Source organism: Pseudophryne corroboree, chromosome 2, assembly GCF_028390025.1.
Source record: "Pseudophryne corroboree isolate aPseCor3 chromosome 2, aPseCor3.hap2, whole genome shotgun sequence".
Taxonomy (NCBI): domain Eukaryota; kingdom Metazoa; phylum Chordata; class Amphibia; order Anura; family Myobatrachidae; genus Pseudophryne; species Pseudophryne corroboree.
Window position 1 is genome coordinate 641131903 of NC_086445.1, and position 24890 is coordinate 641156792.

Sequence of the window (24890 nt, forward strand, 5' to 3'; positions counted from 1 at the left end):
ACGACACAGAGGTAGGTACAGCCGTGGCCTACCGTACTGCTTATATATATAATATACTGTATATAACGGACCTGGTGGACACTGTCAGCAGACTGCTAAACTAGTATGAAGAAAAAAAAAAGCCACCACAGGTATACAATGTAGATGGATGGATAGTATAGTATTATATTACTTATGGACGACGAGTGCACTGACGACACAGAGGTAGGTACAGCCTTGGCCTACCGTACTGCTTATATATATAATATACTGTATATAACGGACCTGGTGGACACTGTCAGCAGACTGCTAAACTAGTATGAAGAAAAAAAAAAAGCCACCACAGGTATACAATGTAGATGGATGGATAGTATAGTATTATATTACTTATGGACGACGAGTGCACTGACGACACAGAGGTAGGTACAGCCGTGGCCTACCGTACTGCTTATATATATAATAATATACTGTATATAACGGACCTGGTGGACACTGTCAGCAGACTGCTAAACTAGTATGAAGAAAAAAAAACCCACCACAGGAGTGTTTTTCAGGCAGACAAACGAATACTGGACTGGTGGTCACTGTCAGCAAAACTGTGCACTGTACTCCTGCTATAACTGCTCCCCAGTCCCCACAATTAGGCAGATTGAGCAGTGCACTCAGCACAGATATATCATGCAGCAGTGCAGCACACTGAGCACAGATATGGTCGAGCGTTTTTTTCATGTAGAGAAACAAAGGATTAAACTCACTGGTGGTAAACCCTGCACTGTACTTCCTAACAGCTGCTCCCCGTCCCCAATCCTCCCCACAATTATAACTAAGTCACTCAGTTTACTCTTTTCTTTTCTAATATAACGGAGAGGACGCCAGCCACGTCCTCTCCCTATCAATCTCAATGCACGTGTGAAAATGGCGGCGACGCGCGGCTCCTTATATAGAATCCGAATCTCGCGAGAATCCGACAGCGGGATGATGACGTTCGGGCGCGCTCGGGTTAACCGAGCAAGGCGGGATGATCCGAGTCGCTCGGACCCGTGTAAAAAAAGGTGAAGTTCGGGCGGGTTCGGATCCCGAGGATCTGAACCCGCTCATCACTAGGTACAACTGCATTTTTTAGGACACTGGTGACTCTTTTTCTGACGTCTGTGTACATTTTCGGTATCGCCTGCCTAGAGAAATGGAACCTAGATGGTATTTGGTACCGGGGACACAGTACCTCAATTAAGTCTCTAGTTGCCTGTGAATTAACGGTGGATACCGGAAACACGTTTCTCACCACCCAGGCTGCCAAGGCCTGAGTTATTCGCTTTGCAGCAGGATGACTGCTGTGATATTTCATCTTCCTCGCAAAGGACTGTTGGATAGTCAATTGCTTACTGGAAGTAGTACAAGTGGTCTTCCGACTTCCCCTCTGGGATGACGATCGACTCCCAGCAGCAACAACAGCAGCACCAGCAGCAGTAGGCGTTACACTCAAGGATGCATCGGAGGAATCCCAGGCAGGAGAGGACTCGTCAGACTTGACAGTGACATGGCCTGCAGGACTATTGGCTTTTCTGTCTAAGGAGGAAATTGACACTGAGGGAGTTGGTGGTGTGGTTTGCAGGAGCTTGGTTACAAGAGGAAGGGATTTAGTGGTCAGTGGACTGCTTCCGCTGTCATCCAAAGTTTTTGAACTTGTCACTGGCTTCTGATTAATGCGGTCCAGGTGATGTATAAGGGAGGATGTTCCTAGGTGGTTAACGGCCTTACCCCTACTTATTACAGCTTGACAAAGTCAACACACGGCTTGACACCAGTTGTCCGCATTTCTGTTGAAATAATTCCACACCGAAGAGGTGATTTTTTTTGTATTTTGACCAGGCATGTCAATGGCCATATCCCTCCCACGGACAACAGGTGTCTCCCCGGGTGCCTGACTTAAACAAACCACCTCACCATCAGAATCCTCCTTGTCAATTTCCTCCCCAGCGCCAGCAACACCCATATCCTCATCCTGGTGTACTTCAACAGTGACATCTTCAATTTGACTATCAGGAACTGGACTGCGGGTGCTCCTTCCAGCACTTGCAGGGGGCGTGCAAATGGTGGAAGGCGCAACCTCTTCCCGTCCAGTGTTGGGAAGGTCAGGCATCGCAACCGACACAATTGGACTCTCCTTGGGGTTTTGTGATTTAGAAGAACGCACAGTTCTTTGCTGTGCTTTTGCCATCTTAACTCTTTTAAGTTTTCTAGCAGGAGAATGAGTGCTTCCATCCTCAGGTGAAGCTGAACCACTAGCCTTGAACATAGGCCAGGGCCTCAGCTGTTCCTTGCCACTCCGTGTCATAAATGGCACATTGGCAAGTTTACGCTTCGCCTCAGACGATTTTGATTTAGATTTTTGGGTCATTTTACTGAGCTTTATTTTTTTGGATTTTACATGCTCTCTACTATGACATTGGGCATCGGCCTTGGCAGACGACGTTGATGGCATTTCATCGTCTCGGCCATGACTAGTGGCAGCAGCTTCAGCACGAGGTGGAAGTGGATCTTGATCTTTCCCTATTTTACCCTCCACATTTTTGTTCTCCATTTTTTAATGTGTGGAATTATATGCCAGTAATATATCAATAGCAATGGCCTACTACTATATATACTGCGCACAACTTAAATGCACCACAGGTATGGATGAATAGTATACTTGAAGACACAGAGGTAGGTAGAGCAGTGGTCTACTGTACTGTACTGCTATATAGTATATACTGGTGGTCAGCAAACTGTGCAAAACTGAAATGCACCACAGGTATGGATGGATAGTATACTTGACGACACAGAGGTAGGTAGAGCAGTGGCCTACTGTACCGTACTGCTATATATTATATACTGGTGGACAGCAAACTGTGCAAAACTGAAATGCACCACAGGTATGGATGGATAGTATACTTGACGACACAGAGGTAGGTAGAGCAGTGGCCTACTGTACCGTACTGCTATATATTATATACTGGTGGACAGCAAACTGTGCAAAACTGAAATGCACCACAGGTATGGATGGATAGTATACTTGACGACACAGAGGTAGGTAGAGCAGTGGCGTACTGTACCGTACTGCTATATAGTATATACTGGTGGTCAGCAAACTGTGCAAAACTGAAATGCACCACAGGTATGGATGGATAGTATACTTGACGACACAGAGGTAGGTAGAGCAGTGGCCTACTGTACCGTACTGCTATATATTATATACTGGTGGACAGCAAACTGTGCAAAACTGAAATGCACCACAGGTATGGATGGATAGTATACTTGACGACACAGAGGTAGGTAGAGCAGTGGCCTACTGTACCGTATTGCTGTATATAGTATATACTGGTGGTCAGCAAACTGTGCAAAACTGAAATGCACCACAGGTATGGATGGACACTAGTATACTTGACGACACAGAGGTAGGTAGAGCAGTGGACTACTGTACCGTACTGCTATATATATAGTTATACTGGTGGTCAGCAAAATTCTGCACTGTCCTCCTACTATATACTACAATGCAGCACAGATGTGGAGCGTTTTTCAGGCAGAGAACGTATAATACTGGTGGTCACTGGTCACTGGTCAGCAAAACTCTGCACTGTCCTCCTACTATATAATACTGCTGGTCCCCAGTCCCCACAATAAAGCAATTAGCACACTGAGCACAGATATTTGCAGCACACTGAGCACAGTCAGATATGGAGCGTTTTTCAGGCAGAGAACGTAGATATTTGCATTTGCAGCACACTGAGCACAGATATTTGCAGCACACTGAGCACAGATATTTGCAGCACAATTTGCAGCCCACTGAACATAGAAACTGACAGGACGCCAGCCACGTCCTCTCACGATCATCTCCAATACACGAGTGAAAAATGGCGGCGACGCGCGGCTCCTTATATAGAATACGAATCTCGCAAGAATCCGGCCGCGGGATGATGACGTTCGGGCGCGCTCGGGTTAACCGAGCAAGGCGGGAGGATCCGAGTCTGCCTCGGACCCGTGTAAAATGGGTGAAGTTCGGGGGAGTTCGGATCCCGAGGATCCGAACCCGCTCATCACTAGTAAAAAGGAATGGATGCTTGCTTGCAGGTGCCTACTAACCCATTGTGCTAATTATCTGGACTTTTAACTTAGTGCTTTCCATCTTTTGCACTTTTTACTATAATTCTGGACATTCCTCCTCATTATATTGTTAGGGCATTTCTGTGCATGCTTTATTATTAGTACAATATTAATGCAAGTATTAATATATGATATAATATCAAATTGAGTGGAAGCCTCTTTAGGATAGATTTATAATCAGTTGATATATACATTTTATGTTTAAATTTGAACTATATTAATCATTATTTTATAAGTGTGATACTGGCCGGTATCTTTATGTTTGTATTTGTATTTTTGTGATAATTTTTATATATATAAAAAATTTAAAACCAAAGTGGGAAGCGCTGTCTCATTCTGTTTGCACATTCTCTTTGGAGGGGTTGGGATCATCCCTCAGAGTTCAGCTGCATTCACTTTGGTGAGTGACAGCGCCAGGTGCAAATCCATATTTCTATTTTCTGGGTGTGTTTGGAAAAATGCAGGCTTGTCCAGGCGTTTGCAGGGCGGGTGTCTGACGTCAATTCCGGGACCAAAAAGACTGAAGTGATCGCAAGGGCTGAGTAAGTCCAGAGCTACTCAGAAACTGCAAAAAACGTTTTCGTCCCGCTCGGCTGCACAAGCGTTCGCATACTTGCAAAGTGAAAATACACTCCCCTGTAGGGGGCGACTATGCGTTTGCATGGCTTCAAAAAGTAGCTAGCGAGCGATAAACTCGGAATGACCCCCTGATTGCTGTCCCCAAACACAAAGTGATGTGCTCTATTGATAGTTAATTACAATACATCTTGAACAAGATCCATAACTAGCAGAACCCATACGCTAACTAGCAAAACCCATACTTTTCCCAAACACGTCGACACATCAAAATTCAGTGCTGGAATCATATATGAGTTTTCTTGCTCCACTGCATTTACTAAACAGTGATAAGAGTGGAGAAGTGAGCCAGTGGAGAAGTTGCCCCATCAACCAATCAGCAGCTCTGTATAAATTTATAGTCTGCAAATTATAGATGTTACTTCAGTGCTGCTTGGTTGCCATGGGCACATCTCCACTGGCTCACTTCTCCGCTCTTATCACTGCTTAGTAAATATCCCCCTAAGACGCTTATCCACTCACTGGTCATCTCCTGACTGGACTACTGTAATCTCCTCCTGGCTGGCCTCCCTGACAAATACCTCTCTCCACTCTAATCTATCCTCAATGCTGCTGCCCGGCTCATTTTCCTCACCAAATGCACTACGTCCACCTCTCCTCTCTTATAAGATCTTCACTGGCTCCCCTTCCCTTTCAGAATCCATTTCATGCTTCTCACACTCATAAAGCCCTCACCCTCTCCTCTCCCATTTACATCTCTGACCTTATACTCCTTTACACTCCCACCAGTCCTCTTCGCTCTGCTAATGCTCGCCGACTCACCTGCCTACTGATTACTTCCTCCTATTCCTACCTCCGAGATTTTTCACGTGCTGCTCCATTTCTATGGAATTCCCTACCTCTCCCCCTCAGACTCTCCACCTCTCTACAAAACTTCAAACGGGCTCTCAAGACCCACTTCTTCACCAAGCCCAGTCAAATTTCATCCTAACCCTATGTTCCACGCTCTCTATGTACCCAGTCTGTGTCACCCCTGTCTGTCTACCCCGCCCCTTTAGAATGTAAGCTCTCACGAGCAGGGCCATCTTCCTTCATGTGCTTATCCTTTTTCTTACTTTAATAGTCTTCAACTGCACCAAATCCAGCAGTCTTCTGCCACCTGATATTTATGTCAGTGTCATCTACTGATGTAGCTATGTTTATTTACCCTGTCCTTGTCCTATATTGTCTTTTCCTGTTTTCCTTATTAGTTTATGTACTCTGTAATTGGGCGCTGCTGAACCCTTGTGGCTCCATATAAATAAAGGATAATAATAATAATAATATATATATATATATATATATATAAAGTGCATCATTGCAAAAAGTCACCAAGTTATAACAATCTAGAGCAACCAGCAAGAATATAACTAACACAAGAATTATATCAAGCAACAGGACTGAATTACAAAAGATAATTTATTAAGACAGATTTTGCTATGCATTTGACACTTTAAACTTTCACCCCACACCCATCGATCAATTAACTGCTGGCTTACTATAACACCAAGAGCAATCATTATCATTCATGATGAAGTTGTCCGCTTGAACAGCATTTCAACACAATACACTACCAGCAGTGTACCCATCAACACATTGGGGTATACTTACTAAAGGTTGATTTTAATCAATTTCAGATCGATTTAAAATGGACCTTAATTAAGTTGGTGTTCCAGGGCTAAAACACACATTTACTGACATTTATAAATGAATATGTGTTTTAGCCCTGTAAGCCCAACATCAATAAGATTTTAATCGATCTGGAATCAATTCAAATGAATCAAAATCTATCTATCTATCTATCTATCTATCTATCTATCTATCTAATAGTTGATCATTCTGGCTGAAGAGTTTAGCTACATCAGCTAGGAGGAGACAGGCAGAATCACAAAGATTGGGGGAAAGGATCACTCAGATAAGCACTACCAGGAAGGCAGGACTGACGAGCAGCATCTCAGACTACTCACAAGAGCCACCAATGCATGGTAAGGCAAAGATCCCTGCTACTGTACCTTACCCCTGGTAGTCTAAGGCAATACATTGGACAATATGGGGCATATATTTTTGGAAAATACACGTAATAAATCTTGTCACTCACTTCACCTGGTGCACTGCCCCTGGGATGGTAATGGGATCCCAGCGCATGGGATGCCGAGAGTCAAAACACCGACAATGGCATCCCAATGCTCAGGATCCCACCAGCAAGGTGGTCAGTAGGCTATCCCTAATCCCGAAACCCCCTAACCCTCTCCCCACAACCTACCCCTAACCCCCCACCCTGCAGCTTACACTTATCCCTCCCTTCCCCGCAGATTAACCCTAACCCTCCCGCTGCAGCCTAAACCTAATCCCCCCCTATTGGTTCACAAGTGCAGGGTGGTAGCAGACCTCGATCAGGATTCCGGCGTTCGGGATCCTGGGGTTGGTATTTCAATCCATGTAGGGATGCAGGCATCGGCATTATGAACAGTGTTGGGATTCTGGCGTCGGGATTCTGAGTGCCGGGATCCTGACCAGATCCCGCGCCCTTAATCATCTGCTAGTGACACCAGCAGCATCATCAGGTGCAAAACATTTGGCATGTCTAGATGCGTTATCAAACATAAAGCACCTACGCAGGTGCGAAATGCATCAATGCTCCCTTCATGCCACTTATTATTGTGTCAGATCAGAGAATACTGTTTGTGACCAGAACTGCGATTAGCAGGACTGACTACTGTTGCCCTCAAGCTCTGATTGAAGACACTATGGTGGTAGCAGTAAAAGAGCTGTAAGGCTAATCTTGGAGCTACTTCACAGCCAGAAAAGAGCAAGGTTTATTTGCCAGATCACACACGCCGCAGGTGAGACATAATCACTGGATGGTGTTAGTTTTTTGCAGCGCTGGGATCAGATAGTCGTCGCCTACAGGGGAGTGTATTTTAGCTGTGCAAGTGTGCGAACGCATGTGCAGCCGAGCGGTACAAAACGTTATTTTGCAGTTTCTGAGTAGCCCAAGACTTACTCAGCCGCTGCGATCACTTCAGCCTGTCCGGGACCGGAATTGACGTCAGACACCCGCCCTGCAAACACATGGACACGCCTGCGTTTTACCAACCACTCCCAGAAAACCGTCAATTGACACCCACAAACGGCTTCTTTCTGTCAATCTCCTTGCGATCCACTGTGCAAATGGATTCTTCGTAAAACCCATAGCACAGCAACGATCCGCTTTGTATCCAAGCGGCGCGCCTGCGCATTGTGGTGCATATGCATGAGCAGTTCTGACCTGATCGCAGCTCAGCGAAAAAAAGCTAGCATGCAATCAGGTCTGAATTACCTCCTTTGACTTATGCGGTTATTATACACAGTAAAAAGCATTTATATAGGGATGTGTTCGCTCGGTTTCTAGGAAACCAAGCCCACCCAAACTTCTCGGAATCCGAGCGACATCTCAGGTTTACCCGCCTTGCTCAGATTACAAAACAAGGCAATTCATTACCTTCCCGGTGTCAGATACCCTGTGTTTTGGATTCAACATACTGTAAGTCCTTCCCATGGTGGGGAATAGGTTTCCCAATTACAGTAGAGAGCATATCCACTAAACTGCCAAGACATTACAGCAATATTTATGCTTTAGGGCCTAAAGGACACAGCCCAGAGCTCCTCCTAAGGGCAATATTTTTTTTTTTTAATGCCATTATTTTTTAACCGTTAGATTAACCCTTTATTAGTGCTCAGTAAGTCACACTAGTGCTGTAACTGCCCACAGTGCAGCCCAGAGCTCCTAATACAGGGGCAGCATTAACCATTTGCTGGTGCATACTGGTGCTGTAACTGCCTAGAGTGCAGCCCAGAGCTCCTAACATTAACACAAGGCAGCAGTAACCCTTTATTGGTGCACAAAGGTTTTTTAGTGTGTGCCACCATTTCAATAATATAAGCGCAGTGACTTCCAGCAGTGTAAAAAAAATGAATAAAGAAACACACGCAAAAAAATTGTGTGTGTTCAGGGAGAGGCATTGGCACTGTGTTACAATAATGCTCAGTAGATGCTGTGTCAGTAATATAAGCTCTGTGTGAGTCGCAGTGTGAAGTTATTGTCATTTGAACATTACAAATAAATATATATATATATATATATACTGTATATATATATATATATATATATATTTAACACAGTTAAGTTGTTAAACCTTATAAAACTATTATTTTCCAAATATGTCCCCAAAATTGTCAAATTCTCTTACTATCCAGTTATGTAGACAATAGCTACGTAAACTTGATTTAGTTAATTTTATTGACAGATCTGCATATTTGTTAATAAGAATTATACTAATTCAGTTTAAATAGCTATTATGTATTTAATTTTGGAAAAAAACTAAAAAAATATTAGCCAGCTAAGTGTTTAAAATGTCCATTGTTTATGTTTATATAATCTTCCCATCACTACTACTATATATCCCTATTTCCCTAGTAAATAAATATATGTTTGTTATGGTGCACCTGAAAGACAGTGATTAGTGCTTGCGGGAAATTGTCAAAAGTGCTTCTCCGTATCTCTGAATCCTCAAAGTCAAACTTTCCACCGAACATCTGCATCCCAAGTAAAGCAAAGATGATCATGAAGAGGAATAGCAGGAGGAGGAGAGATGCAATTGAGCGGACAGAGTTGAGCAGAGAAGCCACCAGGTTGTTCAGTGAAGTCCAGTATCTGAAACACAAATTGATACACAAGGGTAAAAAGGAGCACATTGACGTATGCATTGTTTGCAGATGGAAGACATGTATAGAATCAGTTGTATCTATCTGAACTCCTTAAAACTTGTTTTTTTTTTAAGAATGTGTATTACGAGTACTAAGCATCACATTTACTGAATATAAGTAACTGCACCAATCAGCATGGAATACAACGAATGACCGGCTGACAGGATGCCAGCTGTCACTATACCGACAGCGGCATCCCAACAGCCTGAATCCTTGCAGCCAGTACTCGCTGCTCACTGCACTCGCCATGCGTCAGGCCCAGTGGCAAGCTAAGCTCGCCACGGGTTATATACTTACTCAGGTGGTGGCATGGACCCACCACCCGAGTGGCAATACGAGGCTGCTGTTGGGATTCCAACTGCCAGCATATCCCCGCCTGTCGGGATTCCGGCATCGGTATTGTGAACGGCGGGATCCTGACAGACGGTATATTAAGTGCATCCCATTAGCACTGCTATTTGTCTATCATAGAACTTTAGCAGGGGAAGTAAATAGCATTAAATTGTAACTATAAAGACACACAAATTGGACGATATACCACTGTTAGGAAATAATATTCAGGAGGTACTGTGTGAAATTTAACCTGCTATTTTATGACAGTTATTGTTATCTTTGCTGTGCAGTAAAGAACACTGGGCACAAGAGTCTTAGAAATCAACCTTTTTAAGGCCTCATATATGTTTCTTGTACCAACTCATTCCCCCCTTCTCAATGAAATGGACTTATCTGTGTAACGAGAAATTTGATAAGTGGCTTAGCTGCCACCTAATAGAGAGCAGGTAACATGTGGCTTAGATGCCCATTTAATAGAGAGCAGGCAGAAAGTGAGGTAGTGCTCAGCATGGAAACTAGGAAGTCAAGAGCAGAAGTAAGGGATGCATTGTATAGAGAAGTGGCTTGTTCAGGGCATGATAGAGGGTATAGGAGAGAGAAGTGAGTCAAACAGGGAGGATAGGGATGTGGTGTCAAGAGCCTCAATGTTACGCTTAGTGATGGTAGCCTTAGGAGGTAGAGATGGGGAAGCAGAGAGAGATAAGTTAAAAGAGAGCAGGTGGTGGTAAGAGAGGGGAAAAGGGGATTTGGCGAAATCAGAGATGTCACAACGGTGAGTGAAAACCAGATCCAGTGAGCTCTCATTCACATGTGAGGGCGAGGAGGTACACTGGGAGAGACCAAGTGAAGAGGTGAAGTTAAGGAGTTGCGAGGCAGGGGATTTAATGGGGATTACGATTGGGATGTTAAAACCGCCTAGGATAATGCAGGTAATGTCATAAGAGAGGAAGTGAGGAAGCCAGGAAGCAAAGTTGTCTAGGACTTTGGAGGGAATGCCAGGTGGATGGTAAATAAAAGCAATTAGAAGATTAGCAGATTGGTAGAGGCGTATTGCATGGACCTCAAATGTAGAGAATGTAAGGGATGGTTCTGGAGGTATAAGTTGGTAGGTGTAGCTGAAGAGTAATAGGACACCAACACCACCACAATGGCAAGCCCCAGGTTGGGGTGTGTGTGTGTGAATGTGAGTCCTCCCGCAGAGAGAGCAGCAGGAGAAATTGTGTTGGAGGGGGTAATCCAGGTCTCAGTGATGGCTCGGAGATGCAGGGAATCGGAGATGAAGAGGTCATAGGTAAGGACCAGTTTGTTACTGGCATTCAATAGGCAGGGCCGAAACTAGGATTTACGGCACCCGGGGCAAGGCAGTAATTTAGCCCCCCCCCCCCCCCCCCCCTGAAAAAAAATTATAATGGAAAAAAAAATGCCAAAAATAATAAATAATAATGAATAAATAAATAAAATAATAAGAAAAAAGATATAAAAATACAATAAAATAGAATAAAAAAGACCGACAAAATTCAAAACTATGTCACCCAATGCAACTTTTGTTCTCAATACCAAGCATAGCAATACCCCTCATTAACAGAGGAGAGGTGGAGAGATATGGAAGAAAGGAGAGGGAGAGAGAATATGCTTCAGAATAACCCTCAGACAGGCAGACCCCAGTAAAACACAGTGTATATATATATATATACATACACACATATATATATACACATATACTACATAAATATATATATATATATATATACACATACATACACACGCACACATTTTAAATAAATAAACAAATATATATATATATAAAATCTGTAGCTGTCTCAGTGGTATAAATAAATAGTCTCAGCATGACATATTTAGGCTATATATATATATATATATATATATATATATATATAAAAGGATCCTATTCAGCCGGCACTCACAAATACAGGTTAAATGCTCCGGTGTCCAGTTCGGCAAAATGTCATATTCCTCCAATAAGAACGACACTCAGAGACTCTCAGGATAAGTAAATTGTATTCAGATCAAGTCAGATCAAACGAACATTTTCGGGGACACAGCACCTTCCTCAGGACCACAGACAATGACGGTCATTGTCTGTGGTCCTGAGGAAGGGGCTGTGTCCTCGAAAACGTTCGTTTGATCTGACTTGATCTGAATACAATTTACTTATCATGAGAGTCTCTGAGTGCCGTTCTTATTGGAGGAATATATATATATATATATATAAAAGCTTAAATTAACTACTTTAAATGAGCTGCAGGGGTTAACACCAGTCAGGGTGAGGGAGTGTGTGTGCCTGTGTGTTTTACCTCTCCAGTCCTCTCACTAATCAGACGGAGGTGAAGGGTGCTGCTCTGCTTCGATCAATCACTGCTGGTGTCAGCGACTCAGCAGCGGAGCTGAATGTAGGGCTGCGTGGGGCTGGTGAACGCTCAGCAGCATGTCACAGGGCGGGTGGCTTGCTGCTCAGGATAGCCAACTACTGCAGCTCCAGCGGCGGCCATCTCTCTGCAGGGTGAAATGCCTCATGGGATTTGTAGTCTCTCTGTTACAGCTCCAAGTGTAACCAGCAACAGACATGACTACAAATCCCATGTGACTCCACTTCCTTCCCTGCTGTATCAGATGCAGACGGATCCCAGCGCCCTATCCAGTCCCGCGCCCGGGTCACATGCCCCCCTAGCCCCCCCTAGTTACGGCTCTGCCATAGGTCACAGGAGGGAGAGAGTCTGAGGTATTGATGTAAATGAGATTACCAGTGTTTTTGTAGCAATGAGGTGAGCTGAAGGAATATAGAGGGTGTAGTGATGGTGCTGGGTCCTGGGCTAGGAAGGGAAACTGCAGGAGTGGGGCACTGACAGAGTGCGGTATGATACTGGTGGAGGAGCGGTGAGGTGACAGGGAGAGGAGGGAGAGAACTGGGCAGGGTGGTGAGGTGGAGCATCCATGATGGGGCAGAAGTGAATGACAGTGAAGAGGGGAAGTGAAGTAGAGGATTAACATCTCAACCATTGGCCACAATAAACCTGAATTCTGCAGCCAGTGGTGTGCAGTCCTCAATAAATGCTCACTGAATTTAATTACATTAGTTGTGGAAGAGGTCGGCAGTGACTTCAGAAGACTGAAGCAGATACTGAGCAGTTCAATAGTGAGAGCCTAGACACTCTAAATTGGTATTTTGACATGACAGCATGTGAAATGTCGGTATTCTGACTATGTCGGCATTTCAAACATGTCAGCATAATGAATGTCGGTATTTGACTGTAGGTCAATTGCTGTCGGGATTGTGACCGTCGGTAAATCATACTGAACCCCATTCAGCACACCACAGACTCTGTGTGTTTTCCTAACTGGACTAAATAATTAGCTGTTAAATAAAAGCTGTAAAAAATAAACGTTAAATAAAAAGCTGTAACTTTTGAAAACTAGAATCAGGGAGCAGTGTCGGACTGGGGCATGAAGGGCCTACCGGGGAAATGCAATGGTAGGGGCCCTTGTATAGGGGTGTGGCCAGCCACCACATTGGTTTACCTAACCATTGGAGACTGCATGGGCTGGGGCCCTTGATATATTTAGAGTCAATATTGCTACTGCATGCATGATAAAGTAGCAGATTAATAACAGCAATGCATGATAGAAAATACACCATAGTCCTGTGCATTATAATGGAACATATGCATAATGTATAATTCAAGTGCACAGTCTGGAACCTCATTACCTAGAGGAGGAGGTGGGCCGTGCCCCCCCCCCCCCCCCCTCCAGGCAGTAGGGCCCACTGGGTTTACCCCTGTACCCCTGTGGACCAGTCCCACTCTGTCAAGGAGATTACAGTAGGATGCGCCATCAAGGGGGCGTGTCATACTCTACCCAAAGGGCGCGTCTAGCTCCACATATGGGCTTGTAATCATAGTTAAACACACACATTTGTCTTGTGTGGACATTACAGGTTGCTTTAAAAGTATGCCGACCCGCATTATGCGTTATTGTTTTCAATACAAAAGGAATATCTGCCCAGCCACAGTTTTCCCTATGTGGAGTTTGTATATTCTCCACGTTCTTTGCTGAGTTTCCTCTGGGTATTCTGTTTTTTACCCACAATCCAAAAATATACTGGTAGACTTATTAGCTGCTGACAAAAGTTAACCCTAATGTGTAAGTTTTTGTAGACTTACACATTAAGCAGACTAGATGGGCCAAGAGGGCAGACTATTCTATGTTTCTGTTACCTCATTCATGGTACCAGGGCCGTAACTAGGTGTGTGCGGAAGGGGCACCGCACATAGCGCTGCAGGGTAAGGGGCGCTGTTGGCAGTACTTATCAATTATCTGTTTCAATTACTTTCACTTGCAGCTTCCCCCCTTTTTGAAGCCCATCATCTTCTGACCGCCCCTGTCTCCTACCCTGACCCCTTCTGTCACTAATACCTATTTAACAATCATGAACTCAACTTAAGAGCTCTTTGTTATTCAGTCACACTGTCCTTTATTACATTTCAAGATGCTGACATACCCAGGATTTAACCCATTGCCTGTTGCATTGCAGTCAGAAAATCTGTTCATTGACCTACTGTATCTGCCCTTGCCTAGAAAGGTAGATAATTCTAAGCTAGAGAATTCTATCTATTTGAAGCTTACCTTGTACTTTGTGAAACAATGATCAGCATTGAGGCTGAGCAGATATATGTAGTTTGTGACTGTAAGGGATTTGATGGCTGCACCAGGGCCGTAACTAGGTGTATGCCAGCGGTGCCTGGCACACAGCGCATATGCACTGTGGGCGCAGAACCGCTGGCAACACCCGAAGGGCCACACGCGCCTCACTAGCATTGTCCGCCCGCCCGCCATAGATCACACTTAGAATCTCGGAAACGCCTCCCTGCTGCAGCGCTGCTTAGTCCCCGTCTCAGGCTGTCATTCCCCCAATTAACCACTTAGAGCTGGCCCAGGATTGGCTGGTCTCTCAATACTGCTTTCACTTTCAGGTGCTCTGCTCACTGCTCCAGCTCAGCTCTCCCCTCACCAGCTACCTGAGCGGCTTCTACTGGTCTCTCTTGCAGATGCCGCTGTGACAGCCACCCAGGGGACCAGCTTCCCAGCGCTATCACAGGTACCAGCGCCGCCGACCTCTCCCTGAAGGACATGCTGCCGCCCAGCTCTGTATTCACTATCCCCCACATCTCCTGCTGCTGCTGCGGTTTACAGCTTAACTCTCTTGCTAGCAGCGCAGGCAGCTAGAGGGAAGTGAGCGCACTCAAGGGGAGCTGAAGTCTGGTCTCTGTAACAGCTGGGGGTACTTATATATTCCACTGAGAGTGGCCGCACGGCACCCCTTTTTCCCACCTCTGTCGCATGGGTCCCCCATACTCTGCGCGTGGTCTCTGGAAGCATCCCACAAAGCCTCCTCAGTACCATAGTATCTCCTACTGGTGCGTTCAGGCTGCCATACAATACATACAATTCTCATAAGTATATATAATTAAAATATAGAGATGTACAAATTACTATGTTCTTAGCAGATACTATGTTTATATAGAGTGCTACATCTGTATGTGAACGGTGCAGCACTGGCCACTGTGTAGTTAACAGCAGGCAGCGCTGCGTAGTGGGAGAGGCATCCTTCGTGTGGGCTGCTCTGTGTGTCATGTAGGCAGAGCAGTGTATTGGCAGGCATTGGAGGGGACTGTACCTGGCGTAACCTGTATAAGAGGCTGTACATGTAGTAACGTGTATAAAAGGGCTCTACCTGGCATGGGGGGTAATTCCAAGTTGATCGCAGCAGGATTTTTGATAGCAACTGGGCAAAACCATGTGCACTGCAGGGGAGGCAGATATAACATGTGCAGAGAGAGTTAGATTTGGGTGTGGTGTGTTCAATCTGCAATCTAATTTGCAGTGTAAAAATAAAGCAGCCAGTATTTACCCTGTACAGAAACAATATAACCCACCCAAATCTGACTCTTTCTGCACATGTTATATCTGCCTCCCCTGCAGTGCACATGGTTTTACCCAGTTGCTATCAAAAATCCTGCTGCGATCAACTTGGAATTACCCCCATAATGTGCAAAAAGGGACTCTACCTGCTGTAATGTGTAAAATGGGGCTCTACCTGGCGTAATGTGTGTAAGTGGCACTACTGTGTGGCGTAATTTGAATAATGGAGACTTCTGTGCAGCGTAATATGAATTGGCATTATTTTGTGGCTGCGCCCCTTCACCATGAAGCCACACCCCTATATTTTTGCCACGCGCTGGCCCTGTTTTAAATATTGGGGGGGTGGGGGCGCCGATGCCTGTTTCTTGCACACAGCGCTATAATGTCTAGTAACGGCACTGCATGGTACTAACTGTTTGAGCACATGTCATCATTCTTCAATTTGCACAGACATTCATTAATATGCTGACATGGAAAATATAGGCATTGCATCAAGTGTGTTCAAACTTGATGGTTAAGAGAAATGTTTTCTCATTGTTTCTCATTCTTATAGGCCCTACACACTTACCAATTACACTGAGCGATATGAACCATCTCGTTTATTAATCTACTCAATAATGATGTCAACCAAGTTGCTTCTGCTGTGTCTGCAGTAAAGCATTTGTTTATAGAAAGCTGGTTAGCATAAACTCATCTTTTTCATTTGATCATCAGTTTGTGCTATGTAAATAGATATTGTATACAGTCATCTTATTTCTACCTTTGCATAGTCTTACCGTGTAATTTTGAATATACGAAGTAGTCGTATACACCGTAGAACAGATATTCCAAGTGGAGACATGATGTTGCTGGACACCAGCATTACTTCTAGAAGTCCCGTGCAGACCACAAAGCAGTCAAAGCGGTTGAAAAGTGACATGAAATATGACTGAAAACCAAGGGCATAAATCTTCAGTATCATCTCCATTGTGAACAGAGCAAGCAGCACCTGATTTGCAATATCTGGAAATAAAGGAAAGAACTTCATAAGGTGCAAACTAGTTTACTGACATTCTTTGGCATCATGGAGGGTAATTCAGATGTGATTGCTGCTGTGCGTTTTCGCACAGCGGGCAATCAGATCCAAACTGTGTATGCGTATGCACTGCAATGTGCAGGCGCGACAGACAGCTGCAAAGGAGATCACCGGTCAGCGACGGGTTTGTGCGAAGGTTCCATTTGCACAGGCGTTCGCAAGGAGATTGACATAGAGTGTTTGTGGGTGGCAACTGATGGTTTTCAGGGAGTGCCTGGAAAAGTGCAGGCAGCACCAAGTGTTTGAAGGGAGGGTGTTTGATGTCAAATCCGGTCCCGGACAGGCTGACATGACTGCAGCGGCAGAGTAAGTCCTGGGCTGTGCAGAGACTGCACAAAATCAGTTCTCACACTTGCACAGCGAACATACACTCCCACTCTAGGCAGCGACTATCTGAATGAAGGACTGCAAAAATTGCTGCAGAGCGATCAGATCTGAATTAACCCCATGGTTGTGGCACATTTCCCGAAAGTCCTTTGTGATGCTATGTTACATTAGTAAAGATTCAGATCTTGTATGAGTCAAACTGCCTTCCAACTGGTGATTTAAATTATTTTTTTTGTACACTGAAACTTTGGGCGAGATTCAATTGTTATCCCACTGGCAGCTACTAGATGGCGCCCAAATGGAGCAATTCAATTGTAGCTCCGTTCGGACATGATGGCTTCTGGCGCCTTCATTTGAGCTTGCACCCCCTGGGGGTGGTGAGCTAAAATAAATGAAAAGTGACCCGTTTGGGCACCCATAAATCATGCCCAGGACTTTGGTCAGGTTCATCTGCATTACGCGGCTAAACCCAACCACTATGGGCGCGATCAGCACAAAACACAGATACAATTGAATATCACCTCCGCAATTTCCCATAATTTTAGATGGGAGGATTGGTAGCCATAATCAATTAGATATCACCTTTTTTGTTCAAAGTCCTGCATTACATATCTCTGTTATCAGATAGCAATTTTAGAGAATCTTGCTGTGCATATCAAATGAAACTGGCCTACTCTCTTGGATCCTGTGGGGGATTCCCATTTTTTGGAGTAGTCCCCTGCACCCCTGGAAGAGTGGGCATCCCTCCCGCATTCTGTCCACTTCCTAGTGAAGTGGGCAGAACAGTAGCAGGGATCCAGGTCCGTGCAGAAAGGATGGGGCCTAGTGACACGTTTCTATGTTAATGACATCATTTAGGCTCCGCACCCTATTCAAAGTTGCGCAATTTGAGTGGGTAGGGCCTAATGAGGCAAGAGCTCCAGCCCCGCCCCCATCACAGCCCGCCTGCTTGTTCTCCCTGGGAGAATTTAAAAGTAGGTAAGTATGGTATCAAATTAATTACTTGTATGGAATTGATATGTGCTGTGCTGGGTTCAGTATGAATTATCGACGGTCGGGATGCTGGCCATCAGCATACTGACAGCGGTATCCCGGGCACTAGTATGTCAGCATCGTGGCAAGCGCTAGAAAGCCCCTTGCGGATGCGGTGGCTCGCGTAGGTTCTATGCTCTCTCTATAGGTGTCATTTCACAGCTAGTCGGGATTCCGGCGTCAGCATTGTGACCGCTGGGATCCCGACTAGCTGTATTTTAATTGCTTCCGGCTGTGCTATGTGCATCAAATTACTATGTTGGTGACTTGGCTTATATTGATGAATATATATATATATATATATATATATATATAGGGAGAGAGAGAGAGAGAGAGAGAGAGAGAAGAGATAATTGTGTTTATCACACTAGACTAAATAGTGGAGAACTGCAAGTGAATGCCAGTGACCTCTGCTTATACACAACAGATGCTGGCTATATAGAGAAGGCAGTTTCCCCCCATCCCCCTATTACTAAACCATCCTTTTTATCATAAAAAGTTTCATTTTTATCACCCCTTAACTGCTGCGTACATCTGTATAAACCAGGCATGAATGGACATTCCTATTTCTATTATTTACATGTATTATTTCTTTGTAATCATGTCCACTGCTATTTTTGATTCATAATGCCACTGAGCCAATTTTTTTCTGACCTTTTCTATAATGAGCACAGGAATACAGTATGCTAATAGGTTGCATAAGTTAGTAAACACTGTATAAAAACACAGCCATATACCAAGTTGTAATTGTCTCAATCATAGTATATTTCTAAAAGGTAAGTCGATCACATGAATTACTATTGATATGACCTATTGGTCAAACTGTGAAGTGATCCCAGTAGGTTGACAGCAGAAATTAAAGTGACTGTTAGGCCACACAGATTTAAGCAGAGTCACCGCACTACTTCTTGTCCTTAAAACAGAGAATGTTTTTAGTAATTTGGGGTTTTTCTTTGATTATCCCATAGGCCCTTTTCTCTAGTCCGTTCTTGTGTGAGCATACTAAGTGCTAAATTGTTCTTTACATTCTTTGCTTTCTCAAAGATTATATTTAGCTTTGGGGGTAGAATTTTGTTCAGATTACCGTGTCCATTGTCAGGATGTTCCAATGCTTGTTCAAATCGTTATGTATCTGTTTCTCTGGATCGTTAAAGGGAATGATGATCTCATTAATTTCTGATGTGTCATTTTTATCTTTAGATTTAAGGAGGTCTTCTCAGGGCAGAATGTACTAAAGGGAAAATGTGGTAAAACCACCGTTTTCGGGGGTTTCATCGCATTTTCATATGTACTAAGACCCGGCCGCCGGGTTTTTGCTGCCATGGATATCGCTGAACGCCGCATCCACCGGCCAGCACCGTACCCGCCGACCCCCCTCCCCGCAAGGGAGGACCCGCTCCCGAGACCGACCTGCTTCTAGTGAGTGTCCGTACACAGACACATTGCTGGAGGCTGGAGTCAAGGGCAAGAGGTCCAGTCCGGAGCCCCCCTTAATGTTCTTTACCTCAACTCCCACTGCATCAGTCTGTTGCTGTGAAGAACCCTGTTAAAACTTTTTTGTGGAACCCCAGTGCGCATTGTAGATTGTACAGACCAGCGGGACGCCGCAATCTGTACGGAATTTGACAGTTTGAGAGCAATCTCTCCTTTTTCTTTTTCTTTGGTAGTTTTTTCATTTTTTGTGTTTTAGTTTCATTTAAAAGTTTGGACAACTCTGGAAATAAAGGGAATATCCTTATGTGCACCATAAAAACAGTGCACAAGGGACCTTATTGAGTACTGGGCAAAATCCTTCAGTATTCACTATTTACAGGACTATGAGAAAGACATTTTGTATCAGGAATCTACAGACAATGGCCCTCATTCCGAGTTGTTCGCTCGCTAGCTGCTTTTAGCAGCATTGCACACGCTAAGCCGCCGCCTACTGGGAGTGAATCTTAGCTTAGCAGAATTGCGAACGAAAGATTCTCAAAATTGCAAATAGAAATTTCTTAGCAGTTTCTAAGTAGCTCGACACTTACTCTGCCACTGCGATCAGTTCAGTCAGTTTCGTTCCTGGTTTGACGTCACAAACACACCCAGCGTTCGCCCAGACACTCCCCCGTTTCTCCAGCCACTCCTGCGTTTTTCCCAGAAACGGCAGCGTTTTTTCACACACACCTATAAAACGGCCAGTTTCTGCCCAGAAACACCCACTTCCTGTCAATCACACTCCGATCACCAGAACGAAGAAAAATCCTTGTAATACCGTGAGTAAAATACCTAACTGTTGAGTAAAATAACTAAGCGCATGCGCTCTGCGAACATTGCGCATGCGCAGTAAGCGACTAATCGCAATATAGAGAAAATCGGCAACGAGCGAACAACTCGGAATGAGGGCCAATGTTTTAATATGTTACACATGTTTTGATAATTTAAGTAAAGAAATTACAATTTAAGCAACAAAACGATCTTGCAATTATTGTAACATCCTTTAGCTATACACCATTAGAGGGGTTGAGCGCTGTATTTCCTATATTCTTCTTAAAAAAGACCAACTTGACTGTCTTGCAGTGACTCGCTCTGTTTACCACAGTATTGTTATCAAATGATGCAATTTCTTTTTCTATTGCTGACTTCCATTCCTCCTACTCATTGCTTGCTTTTTAGATATTTGGAGTTCATAGAAAGTGATATTTGCAAACTCTTCATAATATCCCCTAAGGGTGTTTTCTTTATTATTTCTTACAAAACTCCCGCTCTGTGATTGGATCTGGCAGACACGCCTCCAGTGGTTGGTATATTCAGCATAACAAGCTTGTGTTACAATTCTTGTTCTAACATCATGTATTGTTGTCATGTAAAGATGCCATTTCTTTGTCTATTGCTGATTTCCATTCATCCTAGTCACTGCTGCACTTTGCCTCCTAGATATTTTGAGGTTTACAGAAAGCGATACTTGCAAACGCCTCATAAATATCTCATGGTAGGTTTTCCTTTCTTTGTTCTTACAGAACTCTTATTCTGTAATTGGGTATCCACAATGGAAGTCTCTAATGCAGACATACTTCCAAATGTTGGTGGTGATGCAGTCAATATTCCGACAGTCAGACTGCCAACAGCGGGATCCTGATGATTGCAATCTTGATGGCCCCTGAAGGTAAGTATTGGACTTGGGGTTAGAATTAGGCACTAGGAGTATGGTTAGGGCTAGATTGCAGGGTTGGACGTTATGGTTAGTCTGTTGGAGGGGCAGGTTAGGTTACAGGAGAGGAGGGTTAGTAACAATACTTACCGCAATCTGTCTTGATTCTGGCTGTTGAGATCTTGACTGCCGGGATTTCGCACCCAACGCATTCAGTGAAACAAACTTGTGTTTTGATTCTTGTTCCAGAAGCTCATTGGGTGGCACTGTTTCGCAGAACATCCCTGGACTTTAAAAGCTTATTGTTTGTAGTATCCCACATTCTGTATACCTTACTCTCTTGCCAGTATCCAAGCATGATACACTCCATTGGCTTGGAATCCAGCCTACATCTCTTTTATTTTGGAATGTTTGCATATACTCTGCATCCAAACACTCTGACATGATTGGAATTTGGCTTGCTTCCAGACCACACCTCTAGCAGTGTTTTTCCTTTTACAACAACTATGGTGGAAATTTACTAAGCTCCCGATTTTGACCGAGATGGTGTTTTTTCTTCAAAGTGTCATCTCGGGAATTTACTAAACTCAAATCACGGCAGTGATGAGGGCATTCATATTTTTTTGGAACTCAAAGAAAAAAATTACGAATGAATACACCATCGGTCAAATACGCCTGTTATTTGGTAGAACTCGATAATTTACTAAAAAGTGTAAATCACAAACACTGCTGGCAATAGCCAAACACTGCCGTGAAACAATACAATTCGTAAAAAAATGCTAAAAAAAAACAGACCTGCTTTTTTTTACCGTGTTCTGATAGGCATGCACGGATCCATGAGATCCGTGCATGTTTATCAGTGGGAAGGGGTGGGAAAGTGTTAAATTTGCTGAAAAAAAATGCGTGAAGTCCCCCCTCCTAAGCAAAACCAGCCTCGGGCTCTTTGAGCCGGTCCTGGTTGAAAAAATATGGGGAAAAAAATGACAGGGGTTCCGCCATATTTAATCAACCAGCACCGGGCTCTGCGCCTGGTCCTGGTTCCAAAAATATGGGGGACAAAAAGCGTAGGGGTCCCCCGTATTTTTGAAACCAGCACCGGGCTCCACTAGCCAGGTACATAATGCCACAGCCGGGGGACACTTTTATATTGGTCCCTGCGGCTCTGGCATTACATACCCAACTAGTCACCCCTGGCCGGGGTACCCTGGAGGAGTGGGAACCCCTTAAATCAAGGCCCCCCCTCCAGCCACCCAAGGGCCAGGGGTGAAGCCCGAGGCTGTCCCCCCCATCCAAGGGCGGCGGATGGGGGGCTGATAGCCTTTTTGTAAAAATGTGAATATTGTTTTTAGCAGCAGTACTACAAGTCCCAGCAAGCCTCCCCCACAAGCTGGTACTTGGAGAACCACAAGTACCAGCATGCAGAGGAAAACCAGGCCCGCTGGTACCTGTAGTACTACTACAAAAAAAATACCCCAATAAAAACAGGAGACACACACCTTGAAAGTAAAAGTTTATTACATACATGCACACCTCCAAACATACATACTTACCTATGTTCACACGAGGGTCGGTCCTCTTCTCCATGTAGAATCCATGGGGTAGAAAAAAGATATACAGCGCTCATTGACACAGTGTAATCTAAAAAGGTAAGTATTTAATAATAAGTTTTCTTTAAAAAAGACTTAGACAATTAAAAAACATGCAATCTAAGATATAATGTGTCTCAATAATGACTTCAGGTGGACTTATAAATCTATTAATACTGACACCAACTGGTAAGTTTAGCACTCATCAACATATTTTAAAACCAGCACATATACAGTCATAATAACGGACCAGATGTATAATAATTCATCCAATTGGATGTGGTTACCAAGTCTGTGTTCCGTTTAAAGAGGCTCCCGTAAGGTACAAGTCCGTATGGCAACGGCGACAGTTGTTGGGGTCCTGGTTCACAGTTCACTCGGAACTCCGTGTTCCATTGTGTGGGTTCTCCTGTGGATGTAATAGGCAATGGCAATGCCGGTAGGAGTCCTTTGACAAAGCTGCCTGGAGCAGTGAAACGCGTTAGGTTGAGACCTGTGTGGACACCTGACAACTAGCACCATCACTACGCCACCATCTACAGTCAGGACCTTACATTCCTTTTGTCTCCGTGAAACAGGACTCCTACCGGCATTGCCATTGCCTATTACATCCACAGGAGAACCCACACAATGGAACACGGAGTTCCGAGTGAACTGTGAACCAGTTGGTGTCAGTATTAATAGATTTAGTCCACCTGAAGTCATTATTGAGACACATTATATCTAAGATTGCATGTTTTTTAATTGTCTAAGTCTTTTTTAAATACTTACCTTTTTAGATTACACTGTCAATGAGCGCTGTATATCTTTTTTCTTCCTCTTGTTATTGAAAGGGTTTGACTACCCCTTATTTATTCAGCTGCTAGGAAAAGCACACTCATCACAGCGCCTGCATATATACTTGATATATATAACCTTTCAGAATCCATGGGGTACCTGTGGGAACAATTATACTCACATAAACCAGTGTAGATCGGTCCTCTTCTGTTCTTTTTGTAATCCTCGTACTTTGCAAAATAAAAAAACGGACACCCGACCACGCACTGAAAGGGGCCCCATGTTTTCACATGGGACCCCTTTCCCCGACTGCCAGGAACCCCCCCTGACTTCTGTCTAAGAGGGTTCCTTCAGCCAATCAGGGAGCGCCACGTCGTGGCACCCTCCTGATTGGCTGTGTGCTCCAGTAGTGTCTGTCAGGTAGCACGGTGGTTTCACGGTAAGGACAATACGTGTTTGGAATTCCCTGCCCGAGGGAGTTGTAATGGCGGAATCTGTCAACACCTTTAAGAATGGGTTAGATAAATTCCTAATGGATAAGGATATCCAGGGGTATGGTGCATAGTCATGCATTATAGTTACTATAAATAGGGATAAAATGCAACGGCTGACAGCAGCATCAGTCAGAAATTTTAGTCAAATCATCATGCATAGGAGACCACAAATAGGTTGAACTCGATGGACAATTGTCTTTTTTCAACCTCAGATACTATGTTACTATGTTACTATGTTACTATGGTATGTAATGCCAGGGCCGCAGGGACCAATATAAAAGTGTCCCCCGGCTGCGGCATTATGTACCTGGCTAGTGGAGCTCGGTGCTGATTTAAAAAATACGGGGGACCCCTACGCTTTTTGTCCCCCGTATTTTTGGAACCAGGACCAGGCGCAGAGCCCGGTGCTGGTTGATTAAATATGGGGGAACCCCTGTCATTTTTTCCCCATATTTTTTCAACCAGGACCGGCGCAAAGAGCCCGAGGCTGGTTTTGCTTAGGAGCGGGGACCCCACGCATTTTTTTTTTAACAATGTTTTATTTTTTACGAAAGGTGCACAATGAAGCCCAGCACGGATCTCACAGATCCGGCCGAGATTCATTGTGTTAAAGTCGGCAGTGTTTTACAATTCACTCCCGTAAAACACTGCCAAAAAATAAGAATGACATCGACATCGGTAAATACGAAAATGCAGAATACGACAGCTTAGTAAATTAGTCGTAA

At 44.2% G+C, this 24890-nt stretch overlaps 1 protein-coding gene across 2 annotated transcripts in view; it reads right to left on the reverse strand.

The window, feature by feature from the left end:
- CACNA1S (calcium voltage-gated channel subunit alpha1 S) overlaps positions 1-24890 on the reverse strand; it is a 515698-nt gene that overhangs the window by 311300 nt on the left and 179508 nt on the right. For both annotated transcript variants that reach the window (XM_063954963.1, XM_063954964.1), the window contains 2 exons: positions 16527-16752; positions 9220-9427 (listed from right to left, as the gene is read on the reverse strand). In XM_063954963.1, the coding sequence (XP_063811033.1) occupies positions 9220-9427; positions 16527-16752 (434 nt within the window). The remainder of the gene's footprint in view (positions 1-9219; positions 9428-16526; positions 16753-24890) is intronic.